The sequence below is a fragment of the Mus pahari genome, chromosome 20 (assembly GCF_900095145.1).
Source record: "Mus pahari chromosome 20, PAHARI_EIJ_v1.1, whole genome shotgun sequence".
Classification (NCBI taxonomy): domain Eukaryota; kingdom Metazoa; phylum Chordata; class Mammalia; order Rodentia; family Muridae; genus Mus; species Mus pahari.
Window position 1 is genome coordinate 33,191,258 of NC_034609.1, and position 18,402 is coordinate 33,209,659.

The following is an 18,402-nucleotide window of genomic DNA, read 5'->3' on the forward strand; positions in this document are numbered from 1 at the left end:
AAGAGCAGAAAACATTTAAATGATGAAATTAAAGTAATTTCCTCTTGTACGTTGTGGGTAAGGCAGTGTGAAAAAGCATATATACTTTACTATATTTTTTTCTTGGGAAGATTTAGTCAGTTACTGTTAGAAGTTTGAACGAGGCCAGGGATGGTGGCACACTCCTTTAATCCCAGCACTCAGGAGGCAGAGGCAGGCGGATTTCTGAGTTCGAGGCCAGCCTGGTCTACAGAGTGAGTTCCAGGACAGCCAGGGCTTCACAGAGAAACCCTGTCTTGAAAAAAACAAAAACAAAAACAAAAAAAACCTCCAGAAAACAAGAAGTTTGAAGGATGCTATGAAAACAAGGCTAGTTCCAAAGACTCCCCACTTGTACCAACTGTCAGTTCTGCTTCTGTTCCCATAAAGATGCTACTTCCTTGTCACTAGTTCTGTGCTTACCTTGAAATATGTGCCTTTCAGATATGTGCCTTTTCTCATCTGTTTGACAGCTTTGTTATTATTCAGACAGAGGGAAAACTTCTTTGAGTTTTACACTCTAGCTTATTTATTATGAAACATTGTTCTGTGCAGATATGTTGCTCTGACATCTCTGTTGAAGACTGTGCAGACAGATCATAACGCTGTACAGAGGCATAGAAGCACAATTGTGGATTGTCTGAAAGATCTTGATGTCTCCATAAAAAGGTAAGAAAGAGAGTCTCTCTCCAGCCTTGTTAAGTGAAACAGATTTTTGATAAGGCTGTGTCTGTCCTCTACCAATTTGATAGTTTGTCAAAGTTTTGAGAGCCAAGCTTTTAGGTATTTAGTCCCTGTGTTCAGAAAGGAGTCCCAGTTATAGAGACCCGTTGGAAATACCTAATTGTGTACTGAGAGTGCTCTCGGTTCTTAGGTAAAATAATTGGCGAGTGCACTGGGCCAGTGTTTACTTAGCAGAGGTGCTGTGTTATGTGTGCTGGAGGATGAAGTAATGAGTGATCCATCGGCTAAGTGTTTTCCCACTGTGCTGACACTCACATTGCTGACAGTGCACGTTTTCACAGCACTCCATGATCCCAGAGGCAAGTGTGAGAAAATCTCCATGGAGACATTACTGTAGGCAGTAGACACTCTCAAATGTCATAAACCTCTCTGTTGAGTGGAATCTGGCAGCTCTTCTCACAGAAGTGTGGAATTTATAGTTTGCTTTAGTGAATGTTTACTGTGTTCCAATTCAAAACCAAGGAGATTTAAAGTGATCTTTGAAGTTATTTAGTCAACGAACATTTATGTACACAGAACAAATGCTAAGTGCTTGAACAACCTACAGATATGACCTAGACTTAGTAATATCGGCTTTTTTGTTTTGTTTTTGTTTTTGAGACAGTTTCTCTGTGTAATAGCCCTGACTGTCCTGTAACTCTATTTTTGTAAACCAGGCTGACCTTAAACTCAAAGAGATTCGCCTACCTTTGCTTCCCAATTACTAGGATTAAAGGTGTGCACTACCATGTCTGCTTTAGTAATACCAGCTCTTATGATAGTCCCCTTCCGGGTTACCCCTCCACCAACCCCGTATCCCACCCCCCCCTTTTCCCCCTATCCTTTTCCTCTATGAGGGTGCTTCTCCACCCATTCACCCACTCCTGCCTCACCCCTCTAGCACCTCCCTGTGCTGGGGCCTCAAGCCTCCCTCCCTCTCATTGATGTCAGATAAGGCTATCATCTGCTACATATGTATCTGGAGTGCTGGGTCCCTCCATGTATACTCTTTGGTTGGTGGTTTAGTCCCTGTGAATTCTGAGTGGTCCAGTTAATTGATATTAATACTAGCTTTTAATAGAGCTTTGGAAAAGGGTTTTATGGCAACTTCTTAGTTGGTTCTCACAGTAAGTCATTAAGAAGCAAGTAAGTTCTGTCTGATTAATAGACTCATTAAAGTATAGTCACCAAGGGATCAGGTGACTATAACCCTTGAAACTTTGACACTTAAACTTTAACCCTTGAAAGGGGCAATTCTAGAAATAGAAGTCAAACCTTCTTTCTCTTATTTTTGTTGGGCTAGGGTATTTGACAGAAGATGTAAAAATAAGAGCTGATACTCAGCCAGAGCTGTTTCTCATTTTGACTCCACACCTAACATTTTCCCTACCTTTTAATTACACTGTTGCCTCCTATGTAAAATGTAGGTAGAGGGCCACCACTTTCAGAGGTTTAAAAAAGACTAAACTGAATTTATATATTAAAACTATCTTAACTTCTTTTGGGGATGATTATATCATTGAGGGTTGAGTTGCTATTGTGTGTATTAGTTACTATGTAACCATGGACTTAACCTAATTGTTAGTTTGAAACGCAGAGTATGTGTAGTATTTTCTACCTCCACTAGACGGTCTCAGAATTTTCTGTGTAGCTGAGGTTGATTTTGAACTCCTGATTCTCCTATCCCCAGCTCCTAAGAATAGGATTATAAGCATGCACCATTATTCTGGTTATGAAAATTATTTGAAAAATTTGACCAAATATGAAAAAATTTTCATGGAGTTTTGTATGTTAAATATTTTTAGCTTTGCTTTTATTAACAAACTTAATAGGCATCTGAAGGAACTTTTATTTGATCTTATAGATGTTCCCCGCCCCCCTTTAATGGTCAGTTTCCTGTTAAGTTTGTTTTTACTATATTATACCTTTTTCAAAATAATTATTTTTGATATTATATATAATTACATCACTTCCTTTCTCCAACCCCTTGCATACCCCATTGCTGTATACACACATAACAACTCTCTCTCTCTTTCTCTCTGTCTCTCTCTGTCTGTCTGTCTCTGTCTCCTAATTATATACATGTAACCTGTTCAGTCTGTATAATGCTACTTGTATATATATGTTCTCTTTAAAATGTATAGCCTCTTTCTCTTTAAGTATGGCTAGGTATGCTTGTGTGTCCTACTCTAGGGAAGAGTATTTTTCCCGGCTTTCAGCATGTCTTTGTCCTTTGTTTATGGTTGAGGCTTTGTGTGCTTTCTTCCACATTGGCATGTCTGTTGGTGTCCTGTTCATGTTTTGGGGACTAGATCTCTCTATGTAGTCCTTGGTGATATGGAAGTCATTATGTAGACCATGTCGGCCTTAAACTTGTGATGATCTTTCTGCTTCTGCCTCCTGAGTATTGGGATTAAAAGCATGGACCACCACACGTAGCAATTTTTATTACTTTTAAATTGATACATCTATGTGTGTTTGTGTATAGATATGTGCATGTGAGATGCCCTCAGACATAAGAGACTTTGGATTTTCCCGGAGTTGGAGTTAGAGGTGGTTGTGCGCTGCCTGAGGACCAGAGCTCTTAATGGCTGAGCTATCTCTCCAGTCCCATAACCATTGTATTTAAGATTTATTTTTATTACTTTTAATTATGTTCTCCCCTTTTGAGACAGGGGTCTGATGTAGTCCAGGCTGGTATTAAAGATACTATGTAGCTGAAAATAATTGTGAATTTCTTATCCTTTTGCCTCAACCTTCTTAGTGCTGGGAGTATAGATATAGCCCACTTGCTCAGTTTCTTCACTGCAGAGTGTGGAACCCAGGGCTTTGAACATGACAAGCAGGCACACTTAACAACTAGGCTACATCCCCAGTCCTATGATACTGTTTGATATAAGCAAAGTTATATTGTACTTGGAGTACAAGTAGAATATCATAAACAAATACATTTTTAGAGAAATAAAGCAGGGACATAATTGGGTAATAGCCTTTTGCTTCTTTTTGAGAATCCTAAGTCTTAGAATAGACTAAAGAACTATAGTTATTAGACTTTTCCTAAGTTTTTATTAGTGTTTGTTACTCATTCACCTTGTATGTATGTATATATGTATGTATGTATTTATTTGTATTGATTGGTTGATTGATTGATTATTCATTCATGGGGAAGGGTCTCATGTAGCTTAGGCTGATCTTTTTCTAGCTGTGTAGCTGAGAATGCCATTGACTTCTGACCTGCCTCTGCCTCCCAAGAGCATATAGATACAAGTGGTCATGCAGGTATGTGCCACCAGGTCCAGGTTCTCTCAAGGATTTCTGGAGGAGAGTATTGGGTTAACACTCACAGTACAAGAGCTATCATAGGAATACATTTTCATGCTTATCTGGCTTGGAAGGAGTGAAATCACAAAGTGTACAGGTGCTTATGCAACTGCTTTTGATATATAGGGAAAATACCTGAGTATTTGTTGCATTCCCACCATCAATATGTTTTTTTCCCCTCTGCAAGACGTGCAATGGAACTGAGTTTTGCCCTGGTGAATGGGAATAATATCCGAGGCATGATGAAGGAATTACTTTATTTCCTGGATTCCTGTGAGCCAGAATTTAAAGCCGATTGTGCATCTGGAATTTTCCTTGCTGCAGAAAAGTAAGATTTAATTTTTATTTTCATTGGTAGAAGGTGCTTGGAACTTCCTAAAAGCATCTTTAAAGCATGGTGCCAAGAGACGCTGTAGACATGTTTAAGACACATAGCATTTATTTCTAGCACTGAATTAGAAGTAATTGTAGCTGATGTTGAAAAAAGATAGGGCCAAACAAAATCCCACTGTTGAGTACTTTCCCTCTGTATCTGTTCTCAGCCTCACACCTATTATGGAGAGGCAGAGGGCATCTGGATTAAAGCCATGGGTAAAAGCCAACTTACACAGAGCTTCTCAGTTGTGGGACTGCTGTGGGGTGCTGACACACATGCGTGTAGAGGTGCAAGGTTGATGTTCTCAGTTGTTCTTTCACCTTCATTATTGCTGGGTTCTCAGTGAAACCCAGGGCTCTATAATTTGGCTGAGCCTCTCATACAGCTTGCTCTGGATATTCCCTGTTGCCAACCCACCACACTGCATTCATGTGAGTCCGGCACTCTGACTCTGGTTCTCAGGATTCTGATGCAGCAGCTGGATCTCTGAGCTTTCTCCTTAGCCTTCCTCAATTGCCCTTTTTTTTCCTGACAATGTGATTTATCTTCTGAGAAGCTGTGGCAAAGTCCCATGTTATCAGCACAGTTACTCCTATTGTAATAGTATGGGAAATGTGAGTTTGATTATATTTGATGGTTTGTTGAAATGATGGTTTCTGCTAGGTTTCATAGTGTAATATCTCCAAATAGAGTAATTTTACTAGAAGACCTAGAAAAGATTGTACAACAGAGCTTTTGAAAGTCACTGGGTATAGTGCAGTTTATTATTATTATTATTATTAATTTTTTTGGCTTTTTCAAGACAGAGTTTCTCTGTGTAGCTCTGGCTGACCTGGAACTCACTTTGTAGACCAGGCTAGCCTCGAACTCAGATATCTGCCTGCCTCTGCCTCTGCCTCCCGAGTGCTGGGATTAAAGCCGTGTGCCACTGCCGCCCGGCTATAGTGCAGTTTATTAATTTCAGTGTTTTCACCTTATTTTCTCAGGTACGCACCTTCCAAACGGTGGCATATAGATACAATTATGCGCGTCTTGACAACGGTATGTAGCTTTTTAAAGCAGACTATATAGTGACTGTACCTAGAAATGAGACAGATGAAACCCCTACTCTCATGGAGGAGATTGGAAATTGTGTAACTGTCCTGGTCTTGCTTTGATAAAAATACTGACAACTTGAGAGGAAGGAGTTTGGAGCTTAGAAGCTACAGTTCATCACAGAAGCTGAGGAAGGAACCTAGAGGCAGAAATTGAAATGGAAAATGCTGATTGTTTCCCCATGGCTTGCTCAGCTTACGTTCTTATAAAACTTTGGCCCACCTGCACAGGGGTGACAACTCTCTCAGTGAGCTGAGCACCCCCCCGACACCCCCTTTCACCACTACACATACATAGCCCTTGCCTCCAAAATCAGTCATTAATCAAGAAAATATCCCACAGGCTAATCTGTTAGAGACAGTTCTTCAGTTGGGGGTCCCTCCTTCCAAGTGACTGTAGTTTTGGTCAAGTTGACAAAATACGGGGTTCAGGGTGTTGGCTAGGCTAACCTAGCATGGATAGTCAGGTATGGATGGATGCTGGGGCCAAGTGGGTTATACTTTGGTTAGAGAAGGTAAATTTTGAGGAATGGGCTTTGTGGAAGGAGGAGAAGGCCATGTAGATACCTCAAGTGTGTTCTAATCAAGGGGAATGAATGGTAGGTGAAAAATCCTGTGGCAGCAAGCTGGGGCTGCTTGGAAAGCAGTGGAAAGACATTGAATCAGGAGATGGAGAGAGGCCGTGGGGAGTTTGATTTCAGAGTCCTAACAGGTGCCATTATACAGAGGTTACTGAGTGTTTGGATGTATTTTGAATAAGACAGGAAGGTGTTGCAAATTATTTTTTCCTTGTAGTGCCAGGGATCAAACCCAGGGCCTTACACTTACTAGGCAAGGACTCAAACTTTGAGTTCTGTCCTTAATGCAGTTGTTTCGAGGTTTGAATGCCTACATTTATCTTACAGTTCCTGTTTTAGATGTTTTCTTTTCTTTGGCATTCTTCTCAGATTTGAGGATGTCTGCTTGTTTTCTTTTTAACTAGTTAATAGAGTGTGATGGTAGAGTAACAAGATGTACTGTCTGACATGATGTTACTAGAAATTGATACCATAAAGGAAAATAATCACTGCCTTTAAAATTAAAAACTTATAAGACAGAAGATCTAGGAACTAAGTAGGAAAAACATCGCAACACAACAGCATATTGATATCTTTAATATGTAAATAAAATGGGAAAAATCTAGTGACCAGTGTGATTGGCATTTGAATTGGTAGTTCACAAAAAGAAGTGCTTAACACATGAAAAACACACACTGTTAAAGAAATAATAGGAAAAGTAAAAACAAAGTATCATTATTAATCTGTGGTATTTTCTCCTTTAAGACAGTCCTCTTATAGCTCAGGCTGGAAGAGATCTTCCATCGTCTACCTCCTGAGTGCTGTGATCATAAGGATGCCCCTATCTTCATACTTTCTCCTTTAGCTTGGAAGCCTTAGCATTAGTAGCTGAGCCATCTCTCCAGCCATCTTGTTTTTGAGACAAGATCTGTCTCAATAAACAGACAAGCTGTCCTGTGTTGGTCAGCAGGACAGGTGTGGCCAATCCACTAGGCTTCTATTATCTTTCTAAACCCAATTTCTAGTATTAGTTAAAGAATATGAACAGGTAGAAGTGACTGTCATCAGTCCTGGTGACTGAGTCTAATCCCTGGAGTGCTCATGTTGGAAGAAGAGGACTGACTTTCAAAAATTGTCCTCTGACCTCCATATTCATGCCACATCACACAAGCCCATACAACAGGTCCTAGCGTCTTACAGATACGGGCACCCTACTGGGGCATTGCAGACAGGCTGTTAATGTTAAGGTGTCAGTGCCACACACGCCCTGCCCCTCACTCCCTCCCTGGGTCTGCCTAGAGACAGCTCTTGCTGTGAGCTTTCCCCACATGGCTCTTGATTGTCTTCAGAGACAGGTGCTGTCAGTTCCTGGTCTAGGGCCTAAACCTCGGAGCTCTCACTGTGCTGTTGCCCTCTGTCCAGTTTCTGTAAGTGATTTTTATTCTTGAAAATGCAGTAAGGTTTTTCTTTAATAGCCAAAAATGTGGGTTTTTTTGTTTCAGTGTGAATTTGAAAAGTTGTTTTTTGTTGGATGAAGTAGTTAGTTTCTCAAATCGTGATACTTTCTCTTTTTGAAAGTGCTGTACACGGGGGTATGTAAATATTTAAGCCATATTACAAATCTTTAATGCTTCCCACTTTCTTTTTTTAAAAATATATATATTAAGATTTATTTATTTGTTTTATGTATATGAGTACACTAGCTGTACAGATGGTTGTGAGCTTTCATGTGGTTGTTGGGAATTGAATTTTAGGACCTGTTTGCTCCGGTTGACTCTGCTCGCTGTGGTTGACTTCAGACACACCAGTAGAGGGTGTCACATCTCATTACGGGTGGTTGTGAGCCATCATGTGGTTGCTGGGATTTGAACTCAGGACCTTTGGGGAAGCAGTCAGTGCTCTTACCCGCTGAGCCATCTCACCAGTCCCTGCTTCCCACTTTCTTTTTGACCATTTTTCTTTGTGTTGAGTGAGCATTCTGGTTGCTTGTGATAGCCTAGCCCCTCCAGAATGCACAGGGTCAGGACTGGCTAGTGTCTTGTAAGTCAGCTCTGCTGTTGTGTCCTGCAGTGGAGTGATGCTGGCTGGGATCCCCATTCTATGTCACAAGTGGCTAGTTATAACATTCTAACTGCCTGGAACTTATCTTCCCCATAGGTTAAGTGGCTTTGCTTTGTCACAGCTGCAGATATTGGGAGAATATTAAAAATAACAGGTTTAGTAATCAGGGGTGAGGTTCTTTGCAGCTTTAAGCCTGTAATACAAGCTATTGCAGGAGGCTGAAAGTTCAGGTCCTGCCTGGGTGGTGAGACTGTACTTTAAAATGAAAGTCGGGGCTGCAGAGATGGCTCATTTAGTGAAACACTTGCTGAACAAATTGCAGGCCTGAGTTTGATTCCCAGCCCATGTAAAGAAAAGGTTGGGTGTAGTGGAACACTCCTTATTCTCAGTGTTGTGCAGGCAAAGACAGATTCTTGGAGCTTGCTGGCCAGCCAGCTCAGCTGAATTGGAAGCTCCTGACTCAGTGATAGATCCTGTCTCAAAAAAAAAAAAAAAAAAAAGGTAGAGAGTGACCGAGTGACTGAGGAAGACACCCGATGTCGACCTCTGGCTTCAGTATGTGTGCACATACATACATACATACATACATACATAGACACAAGCAAGCCAGTAAGAAGAGGGTGGAGGTAGGGTTGGTGTTGGAGAGACTACTAAGTGATTAAGAGCACCTTTTGCTCTTACAGAGGGCCCAGATTTGGTTTTCAGTATCTACTGGCTTACAACCAACTGTAACTCCAGTTCCAAGGGATCCAATGCCCCTGTCTTGACTTTATGAATACCAGACACACATGTAGACACACATGCAAGCAAAGTACACAATGGGTAGGGAAGGCAACTGAAGAGAAGGTTCAGTGATATTGTGCTTACATAGCATTTATAAGACTGTTTTCAATCCCAGGTGCCATGCCAAAATCAGTGGATCAGTGCATGAATGATAAATGCAAACTATTCCCTTCCCCACCGTTTGTTTATTTATTGATTGATTGTATAATATCAGTAAGTACTAGTTTTTAATGGCAGTGTGATACTTAGATAAGCTGATTTTTGGCATTCCTATGCTGTGCTGGGGTATGGTGTAGTAGTAGTGTTTGCCTGGTCTTTGTGAGAGCCCTATATTTGCCGCTAATGCTTAAAACAAAAGGAAAGAACAGAACAGAACAAAATAGACTTGTCCTTTGGCTCTGTGCACAGGTGGCCTGTCGTTGCTTTCCCTAGAGTGAGTGCTGAAGCTTGCTCATGGGGTTTTAATAATGTTAGGGCAATGCTGTGGAGAACAGAAGTGGTTACTAAGTTCTCAAATAATGCATTTTTGAAAGTTCAGGGTCTTAACCAAAGTAGAGAAAAATGTTATCCTCAGAAATTTGAAACTTTGTGTTTTGATTTTGACTGTCAGTGTGTGTGTGTGTGTGTGTGTGTGTGTGTGTGTGTGTGTGTGTGTGTGTGTGTGTGTCTGTGTGTCTGTGTGTGTGTGTGTGTGTGTGTGTGTGTGTGTGTGTTAGAATTTGTCAGAACTGAAAAGCTTAAACTATTTTCGCCAGACTTTGAGGCTTGGGCTGTTTGTAGACCTGTTGGTCAGAATCACCCTATCTTTGTGCTTTTTGTTTGGTTGGTTTTGTGTAGTCTTTTATGAACACAATTGGCAAACCTGTTCCCTTGCGCTTACCCACACTGCTTATGTGGTCTTTAGTAACTATTCCTATTTCCTTTTAGGCAGGAAGTTATGTTCGTGATGATGCAGTTCCTAACTTGATTCAGTTAATAACCAACAGTGTAGAGATGCACGCTTACACCGTCCAGCGCCTGTACAAGGCGATTCTCGGTGATTATTCTCAAGTAAGTGCTTCGTTTTCTGTTACTTCTTGGGAAGAATGCTCTGATTTTCTTCTTACATCACCAACACCGAGATATACAGTCTGTTTGAACTTTACAGTTGATGATATGTAATTTACATTAAGTATTCTTTTGGGCCTGTACAGTAGCTCAGCCATTAAAGTTTCTGGACTCAGCAAGCTGAGGACCTGAGTTTTAATACCTTGTACCCTTTTTTTATTATCATTTATTAAGTTCTTTGACACAAGATCTTACCATATGTCCCTGGCTAGCTTGGAACTCACTGTATAGGCCAGTCTGCACTCAAGTTTATAAAGATCTGCCTGCTTCTGCCTTCTGTGTGCTGGGATTATAAAGGGCATGTGTCACCCCCCCCACACACCCCCTTTTAAGAAAAGATTTATTTATTATTATACATAAGTACACTGCAGCTGTCTTCAGATGCACCAGAAGAGGGTGTCAGATCTTATTACGGATGGTTGTGAGCCACCATGTAGTTGTGGGATTTGAATTCAGGGCCTTCGGAAGAGCAGTCAGTGCTCTTAACCGCTGAGCCATCTTTCTAGCCCCCACCCCCTTTTAAAGGCACATGTGTAATCCTAGTGCTGGTGAGGAGGAGTCAGGTGAATTCCCGCAGCTTTCTGGCCAGCCAGCCTAGCCTGATTGGTGAAGACAGGCCAGTGAGGGTTCCTGTATCTTAAAAGAGTTGAACAAAAACTGCAGCTGAGACTGTAGACATTGCTGAGTGGATAAGGCTCTGTTTGTACAAGCAGACATCTTGAAAACTATAGTTGGGGTCATCAGAACGAACATGAAAGGCAAAAAGTGTATAAATGAGGTCACCAGCACCAACAAAAGAACATAGAAGTGCTTGCGTCTGCCTGTCTACCTGTCGTTCTCATACTCACATGGTCTGTTCAATAGAGAGAGAGAGACCCTGCCTCAATGAATAATGTGGAGATGGAGTGATGATGTCAACCTCAGGCCTCTACTCCCACATGTGCACATATGCACATAAACCCACACACGAGTTCACATGCATACACACCTAAGAAAAAAAGGCGGACAACATCTGAGAAGCAACAGAAAGAGGTTGATTCCTGGCCTCTACTTTCAGCCATGTCTATGTACACACACTTAAACCAATATATAGAAACATACTCATATACATGTATACCTACCTGTACATATATAAACATAGGCACATACAGTAACACATGCACAACAAAGAATTTTCTGGGAAGATTGAAGGCCTTGACTTTGTTTTGGCAGCAACCCTTGGTTCAAGTGGCTGCGTGGTGTATAGGTGAATATGGCGATCTTCTTGTGTCTGGCCAGTGTGAAGAGGAAGAGCCTATTCAGGTATCTTTTGATATTCTTAGCTAAGGAGGTAATGAGAATATGTTTTTGATAATGGAGCAATGTTTAATGGGGAGTTGGAATTGATTCTTGGAAGCTTTTTACAGAAGTCATATCTGGATTGTTTTAGACATGCGGCACTTAGAACGTGCAGTATCTTGGGTTGTGTGGATTTAAATCCATTTTAGCAGGTCTGGGGAATATAGTAGGGTTATGGAGTTCTGGATTAGTGCTGGGTTCAGTCCCCACTACCCAACACAAAAACATGACCACTGATGTCTCTTCTCCATTGCAAATGGAGTTCTGGTTTCTCCCACTCTGGGCAGTTAAGGAAGCTGTGTTCACTTGGATTTGCTTATGGAAGAGTTGGCTTTTGAGAGGGTTTTGACAGCAGCCTTGAACTCTTTGTGTTCTGTATGCTTCTTTTCCTTCTGCCATAGCCTGCTCTTAATTGGCAATGGCCATTTAAAAACCTGCTTTGACCAGTGGACTAACTTAGCATGGACTGCATGAGAGGTAGCACCCTTCAGCTCACGGTTGTCACTGGCTACATGTTGCATCTTCTTCCTCCCAGGTGACAGAAGATGAAGTGCTGGATATTTTAGAAAGTGTCCTGATCTCTAATATGTCCACCTCTGTGACAAGAGGCTATGCTCTCACTGCCATTATGAAGCTGTCCACCCGATTCACCTGTACTGTAAAGTGAGTACTGAGGGAAGGAGAGTTGAAAGGTTGTTCTGTAACTCCTGAGGGTGATGGAGTGTCCTCAACATCACTCTTAATTTTTGAGGTAGGGTTTCTTACTTAACTGGAAGCTCACTTATTTGACAAATTGGCCACAAAGCGTCAATAATCTGTCTTAAGTGATCACTTCTATAGTGGTAGGATTATAGGTCTATACTGCCACACCTAATGCGTGCATGGGAATTGCTTTACCCACTGAGTCATCTCCCTAGCCTCTGTTCTGTAGCTCATTTGGTAGAGTATTTTATTTGCCTAACACATACAAGACCTGGGGCTGATCTCAAGCACTACAAAAACCAGGGTCTAGATCAGGTGTTTATGATCATGCTTGACTATATGACTAATTTCAGGCTAAGCTAGCTTATATGGGACTTTGAGAAGTTTAAAACCTCATCTTAGAAAATTTCAAGAATAGACAAAAATGGGGCTGGAGAGATGGCTCAGCAGTTAAGAGCACTTGCTATTCTTGAAGACCCAAGTTCAATTCCCAGCATCCACATGGTGGTTAACAGCTATCTGTAACTCTAGTTCCAGCGATCCAATATTCTCTTCTAGCCTCTTCAGGCACTGCACATATATGATGAACAGACATATTTTTAGACAAGGTACTCATACACATAAAATAAAAATAAATCTTAGAAAAAAAGGAATGGAGAAAACTAGAGACAATAGTCAAACAAGTTTTAATTTACTTAGTACCACACACAGAATGATCAGTTCATTGTTCATCTTTCTTTTGTGTCAGTATTTTGTTCTGTCATTGTCTCTCCCTACTGTACATTATTTTGCAGTAGTTTTATAGTATAGTTTCTAACATTTGTGGTTTACTGGGCTTTTTATTTGTTTGTTTGTTTTTTGAGAAATTGTTTCTCCATGTAGCCCTGATAGTTCTAGAACTTTCTCTGTAGACTGGGCTGGCCTTAAACTCAGAGATCTGTCAGCTTTTGCCTCCCAGGGATTAAAGGCGTGCAGCACTATGCCTGCCTTGGTTTATTATATTCGAAGATATTGGTGTAGGAATAAAATCCAGATTTGTGTGAGTGTCTTTGTGGTGTGGGGTGTGTGTGTGTTTTTAAATCTTTTGAGTTTTAATTGGTACTATTTCGAGCAAAAATTGACTTGAGTTAGTTTTCCTGAACTTTTCCGTTTCATTTTCAAAGTGGCCACAAACCATGAGCCAGGTAACTTTGTGAGAAGTATAATTATTTAGTGTTTAGATTGCTACAAGGATTGTAGTGAGTACTCTGATGCTAAAACCTCATTTTCAAAGTTACTAAGAAAGAGAATTGGATGATATCTATTTGCTTTTGTTTACAAGGGTCTCAGTGAGGAGATTGGACGTCAGTCCTCACACATGCTGGGCAAGCACTGCACCACTAAGCTGTGTTCCCACACCTCCAGTAAGCTTGAGGATGGGGAATAAATACCTAGTTAGAAATTTCTCATTACAATTACAATATTAAATAATGAGTGAATAGAGATAAGGAAATTATAGTTGTTCTTTCAACACAATTTGAATTAAGGTAACATAGATAATTCAGAAATTTAACTAAGAAACTCTGTTTTGATCATCTTCACTGCTACTTACAAATTTTGTGTTTTGAATGATTGATTTAACTTATCGTATTATCTGTCCTACAGCCGAATTAAGAAAGTGGTTTCCATCTATGGGAGCAGCATCGACGTAGAGCTCCAGCAGAGGGCAGTAGAGTACAACGCACTTTTTAAGAAGTATGACCACATGAGGTGAGCAGGAGCCATGCAGTGTCCTACCTCTGGCACCTGAGTGACTTGTCCTTGTAGTCCCTGAAGGACACTTGTTGCTTGTGTTCATTTCCTTTGTTCTCACGGCATGGCCACTTTTCTCCATGTTTTCTTCTTTCTAACCTCCTAAGAAATAAACGTATTGAGTCAGATGAGAGATGGAGGCAGAGGCAGGTGGATCTATCTGAGTTTTAGGCCAGCCAGAATTACATGGTGAGACCCTGCTTCAAAATAAATCATTAAAAAATAATGTGTTTTTTAGTCCACCTCCCTCCTCCACTCCTGTATGTAAAGTTTGCATCATTTTCCATTTTATTTGGCTAAAAGGCAGTTGCAGTTTTTTTCCAAGACATATATATATCTTGAGACATGGTTTCTTTGTATAACCCTGGCTGTCCTGGAATTTGCTCTGTATACCAGGCTGTCCTCAAACTCAGATATCTGCCTGCCTCTGTCTCCCAGTGCTTGGACTAAAGGTGTGCACCACCACTGTCAGACCCAAGAGAAATAATTTTATTTAAATCCCATAAATCCCATTATTTCTAACATTTTGGTGCCTTGCTTTTTTCTTCCTTCTGTTATATAATACCTAATTCCTGATTGAAGTCTGCTAATGCCTGCCGGTTTGCCTTTCATTTGTCTTAGTAGTATGTTTGGGGATTTAGATGTACATTTTGTTTATTCAGAGACTCTTGACTGTTTCCAATCCAATTAAGAATGTAGGTCATGTATGTATTCTTGTAATACACCTTCTGTTCCAGTGTGTGTGTGTGTGTCTGTGTATGTATGTGTGTCTGTGTGTGTGTGTGTGTGTGTGTGTGTGTGTGTGTGTTAGGTGGGGAGGGGAGATGCTTTTTCCTACTAGGTAGGCTTCAACATTAACTGATGATAGTGATTGTTTTGTGTAGGGTAGGGAGGCTAACTGCGTAGAATGTAACTAACCACTGCAAATTCTTCTAGGTCTGCCCTACTTGAAAGAATGCCTGTCATGGAAAAAGTGACCACCAATGGCCCTTCTGAGATTGTGCAAACAAATGGAGAGACAGAACCAGCGCCTCTGGAGACTAAACCACCACCCTCGGGGCCACAACCCACAAGCCAGGTACTGTTGTCTAGGGCTCCTGGCGATAGTTTAGTTCCATAGCTTATTTCTTAGCTGTTGTCCTTTAGAATTTTTTGATTGCTTGATAATTCCCGTCCTTAATGTTAAGTATTGGGGGGGAAACTGTGTTAAATATACTTTAGACAAATAACTCATAAATAATTATTTCCTTATTTAGGCCAATGATCTGTTGGATTTGTTGGGAGGAAATGACATAACACCTGTTATTCCAACTGCGCCTACAAGCAAACCAGCATCTGCTGGAGGAGAGCTTCTCGACTTGCTGGGAGACATCACCCTAACAGGTGAGGCCAAGCTGGAGTTAGTCACTTTTTTGGGTAGCGATAGACATCTTGGGGGAAATGATACCGAAAGCATTTTTTTTCTTAATTGTTTTTTCTGGTGATCAGAAGTTAAAGCATCTGAACTTTTGGTTCTGGCTTGGTCTGTGCTTTTTCTATGTTGTGTGGGACTCTTTCTTTGACCTGTGTTTGAAGTAACTGTGAAATTAACTTTCTGTGGAATTTGTTTTAGGTGCTCCAGCTGCTGCTCCTACCCCTGCCTCAGTGCCACAGATATCCCAGCCCCCCTTCTTGTTGGATGGGCTTTCATCACAGCCTCTCTTCAATGACATCGCTCCAGGTACAGTTACCATCCCCATCCTCACTTGAGCACTGAGTTGTGGCTATTGAACAAAAGGAGTACTGATTGTTCTATTGTTACCTGCCTCCAATATGACTGATCTTCCTGTAATTTCCAAGGCATCCCCTCCATAACAGCCTACAGTAAGAATGGCTTGAAGATAGAGTTCACCTTTGAACGGTCAAACACCAACCCCAGTGTAACAGTGATAACGATACAGGCCTCTAACAGCACAGAGCTAGACATGACGGACTTTGTTTTCCAGGCTGCAGTACCAAAGGTATTACAATGGCTTCTCTGTCTATTTATTTTGATTAAAAATTAGCTAACGTTGTTTCATGCATTTGAGGAAGAATATATTTAAAGTTTAGAGATTAAAATTTCAGATTTAACTTAAGTCAGTAGTGTTACAGAATCATTGTGGTTCATCAAAACATGCCATTTTAGTTGATACTTTTACTTTGTTAAATGACTTAAAATATGCATGTATTTGGATGGGTCTCTGTAAATGTATTCTGTGTCTGTCTGTCTGTCTGTCTATATCCAACAAGGCCAGAAAAGGGTATCTGTTCCCCTAGAGCTGCACTTACAGGTGGTTGTGAATTGCCTGATGTTGGTGCTGGGAATTGAACCTGGGTCCTCTGGAAGAGTAGCAGTTGCTCTTAACTGCTGAGCCCAGTGACTCAGACCCAGTAACTCTAGACCCAGTGACAGATACTCTTTCAGGTAGGGGAGTGAAAGAAATTTAGCTGGATATGATGGCATATGATTTTAATTTTAGCACTTGGGAGGAGGAGGCAGGAGGATTGCCATAAGTTCAATGCCAGTCTTATCTAAGTAGTGAATTTTAGATTGCCAGCACTTAGTAAGACCTTTCTTTCTTTCTTTTTTTTTTTTTAAATGTAAACCAAAACTTAGGATTAGTAAGAACTGAATTTTACAAGGTGGTAAGTTAATGCTTGAATATTGATTGACATAAGCTTAGTAATATAGTACCAAAGATCTTAAACCACAAAATTTAATATAGAATTGAATGTTAATTTAGGTAAAGGACTGTTTGGTAGCTAGTCACTAGATTAGAATTAAATTTTTTAAAAAAGTAGAGATATTTTAAACCTTTAAAGTTACATTTATTTATTTTATGTGTCTGTTCATGTGCTTTCATATATGTGTGTGGGAGCATATATTGTAGTATGTATGTAGAGGCTGGAGGACAACATTCAGAAGGTGGTTCTCTCTGCCATGTGGGTTCTGTGTCTTGAACTCTGGTCATCAGTGTTGGTGCAAGCACTCACTGAGCCACCCCTCCAGCCTCAGAAAATTTCCTGTCTTGATACCTGGGTGAGTGAATTTTTCCCCTCCTTAACCTCCAGTTTACTATTGGTACAATGGCCATTTTGTAAATTGAAGCGTTTTAAATTTTAACTAATCTTAATTTTTAAGAATATTTACATTCATTTTTGTATATTGAAAAAATTTTAATGAAGTTTAGAATGGGCAGAGTAGAAAGGTTTTCTCTGAAAGATCACTATCTAGGTGTAGCCAATATATAAATGAGCAAGTATGACTCTGTTCTAGTAGAATGCTAGAAACAGATTAGGCTGTAATTTGCCACGCCCTGCCTTAGACTGAGCTAATCTTTACTAGTTTAGCTAAAGTTAGTCCCGGCCTAACTTGGTCTTTCTGTGGCGCGTGCAGCATGGCCTTCGTGGGGATGCGGGTGGGAGCTGACAATGCTTTGTTGTAGGTTCTGTTCATTTTTGTTAACCTTTGCTCATAATTTTTAGATCCTGTATAATGTATGTGTTTTAAAGTTAGACGACATAGTAATGTCACTAATAAATTCTAGAGCTGTTCTATTTTGATCTTAGCACTCGCTGTGTTCCCTGAAGTTGGTCAGTCTCTGTCTCTTCATTTGCAGAGAGTGGTGATGATGATAGCTCCTTCCTAGTGTCACTTTGACGGTGACTGCGGTTCTTATGTTGGACCCACCTAGAAGCCATGTCCCATGTTCAGTGTTCAGGAAATGTCCGTTGTTACAGCCTGGGGACTTTATAGTAATGACACTAGGCTGACTTAGCAGCGTCACCTTTGTATGGCTTTGTTTTGGGTGTTATACTGGGCACTATATTTTGTTGGTGTATCTTGAGTTTCAAGATGCTACATTTTATAGATTCTACTCCATAGCTTTTGTTTTTTTTTAATGTCTCTGAAATTGACATGCAGTTTGAGCTAGATACCTTAAAAGCTGAGGATGGAGCTCAGATGGAGCGCTCAACTAAGATATGAAGCCCTGGGTTGGATGCCTCTCCTAGTGCCTCGTCAGAGTTTAATAAACTTGGTGCCTAGTCAGAGTTTAATGGGAAGCTTTTGTTCTTTTTTGGTGCTATATAAAATAACTATTTGCATCATAGTTGATATTATCTTAAATGTAATGAAATATATTAGTAATGACATTTTGAGAATAGAATTATAAATGAGACTCAAGACAATAAGTGTGTGCTTTCTGCTTGACTCTTTCCTTTTCTAATATTTGAGCTTATAAAGGGCTTCTCTGTCAGTCAGGGGAGGCTTTTTATAATGTGGCTGACCTGGCTTGCTTAAAGCACTTTCTTGTTTCATTTTTAAAAGATAAAAACCTATCCACAGTCAACAAATCAAGATATTTGACTTATTTGGTCTTTGTTGTTTGGGCTGGTTTTGCGTGTGCTTTTTGCCTTGTGACTCTGATGGAATAATCCTGAATGTTCCACTTACATACTAACAACTGACTTTTCAAGCTATTCCTTCACTTCTCTTGTAGGGGCAGAC

At 40.5% G+C, this 18,402-nt stretch overlaps 1 protein-coding gene and 1 non-coding gene across 4 annotated transcripts in view; both read left to right on the plus strand.

The window, feature by feature from the left end:
- Positions 1-18,402, plus strand: part of Ap1g1 (adaptor related protein complex 1 subunit gamma 1) — an 85,421-nt gene that overhangs the window by 61,168 nt on the left and 5,851 nt on the right. For all 3 annotated transcript variants that reach the window (XM_021220805.2, XM_021220806.2, XM_029532332.1), the window contains 11 exons: positions 574-687; positions 4,250-4,390; positions 5,425-5,479; positions 9,861-9,983; positions 11,253-11,342; positions 11,914-12,041; positions 13,725-13,829; positions 14,808-14,949; positions 15,128-15,254; positions 15,484-15,591; positions 15,711-15,871. In XM_021220805.2, the coding sequence (XP_021076464.1) occupies positions 574-687; positions 4,250-4,390; positions 5,425-5,479; positions 9,861-9,983; positions 11,253-11,342; positions 11,914-12,041; positions 13,725-13,829; positions 14,808-14,949; positions 15,128-15,254; positions 15,484-15,591; positions 15,711-15,871 (1,294 nt within the window). The remainder of the gene's footprint in view (positions 1-573; positions 688-4,249; positions 4,391-5,424; positions 5,480-9,860; positions 9,984-11,252; positions 11,343-11,913; positions 12,042-13,724; positions 13,830-14,807; positions 14,950-15,127; positions 15,255-15,483; positions 15,592-15,710; positions 15,872-18,402) is intronic.
- Positions 950-1,034, plus strand: LOC115062761. Its single transcript, XR_003842686.1, has one exon. It is a non-coding gene; the product is annotated as a small nucleolar RNA SNORD71 (small nucleolar RNA).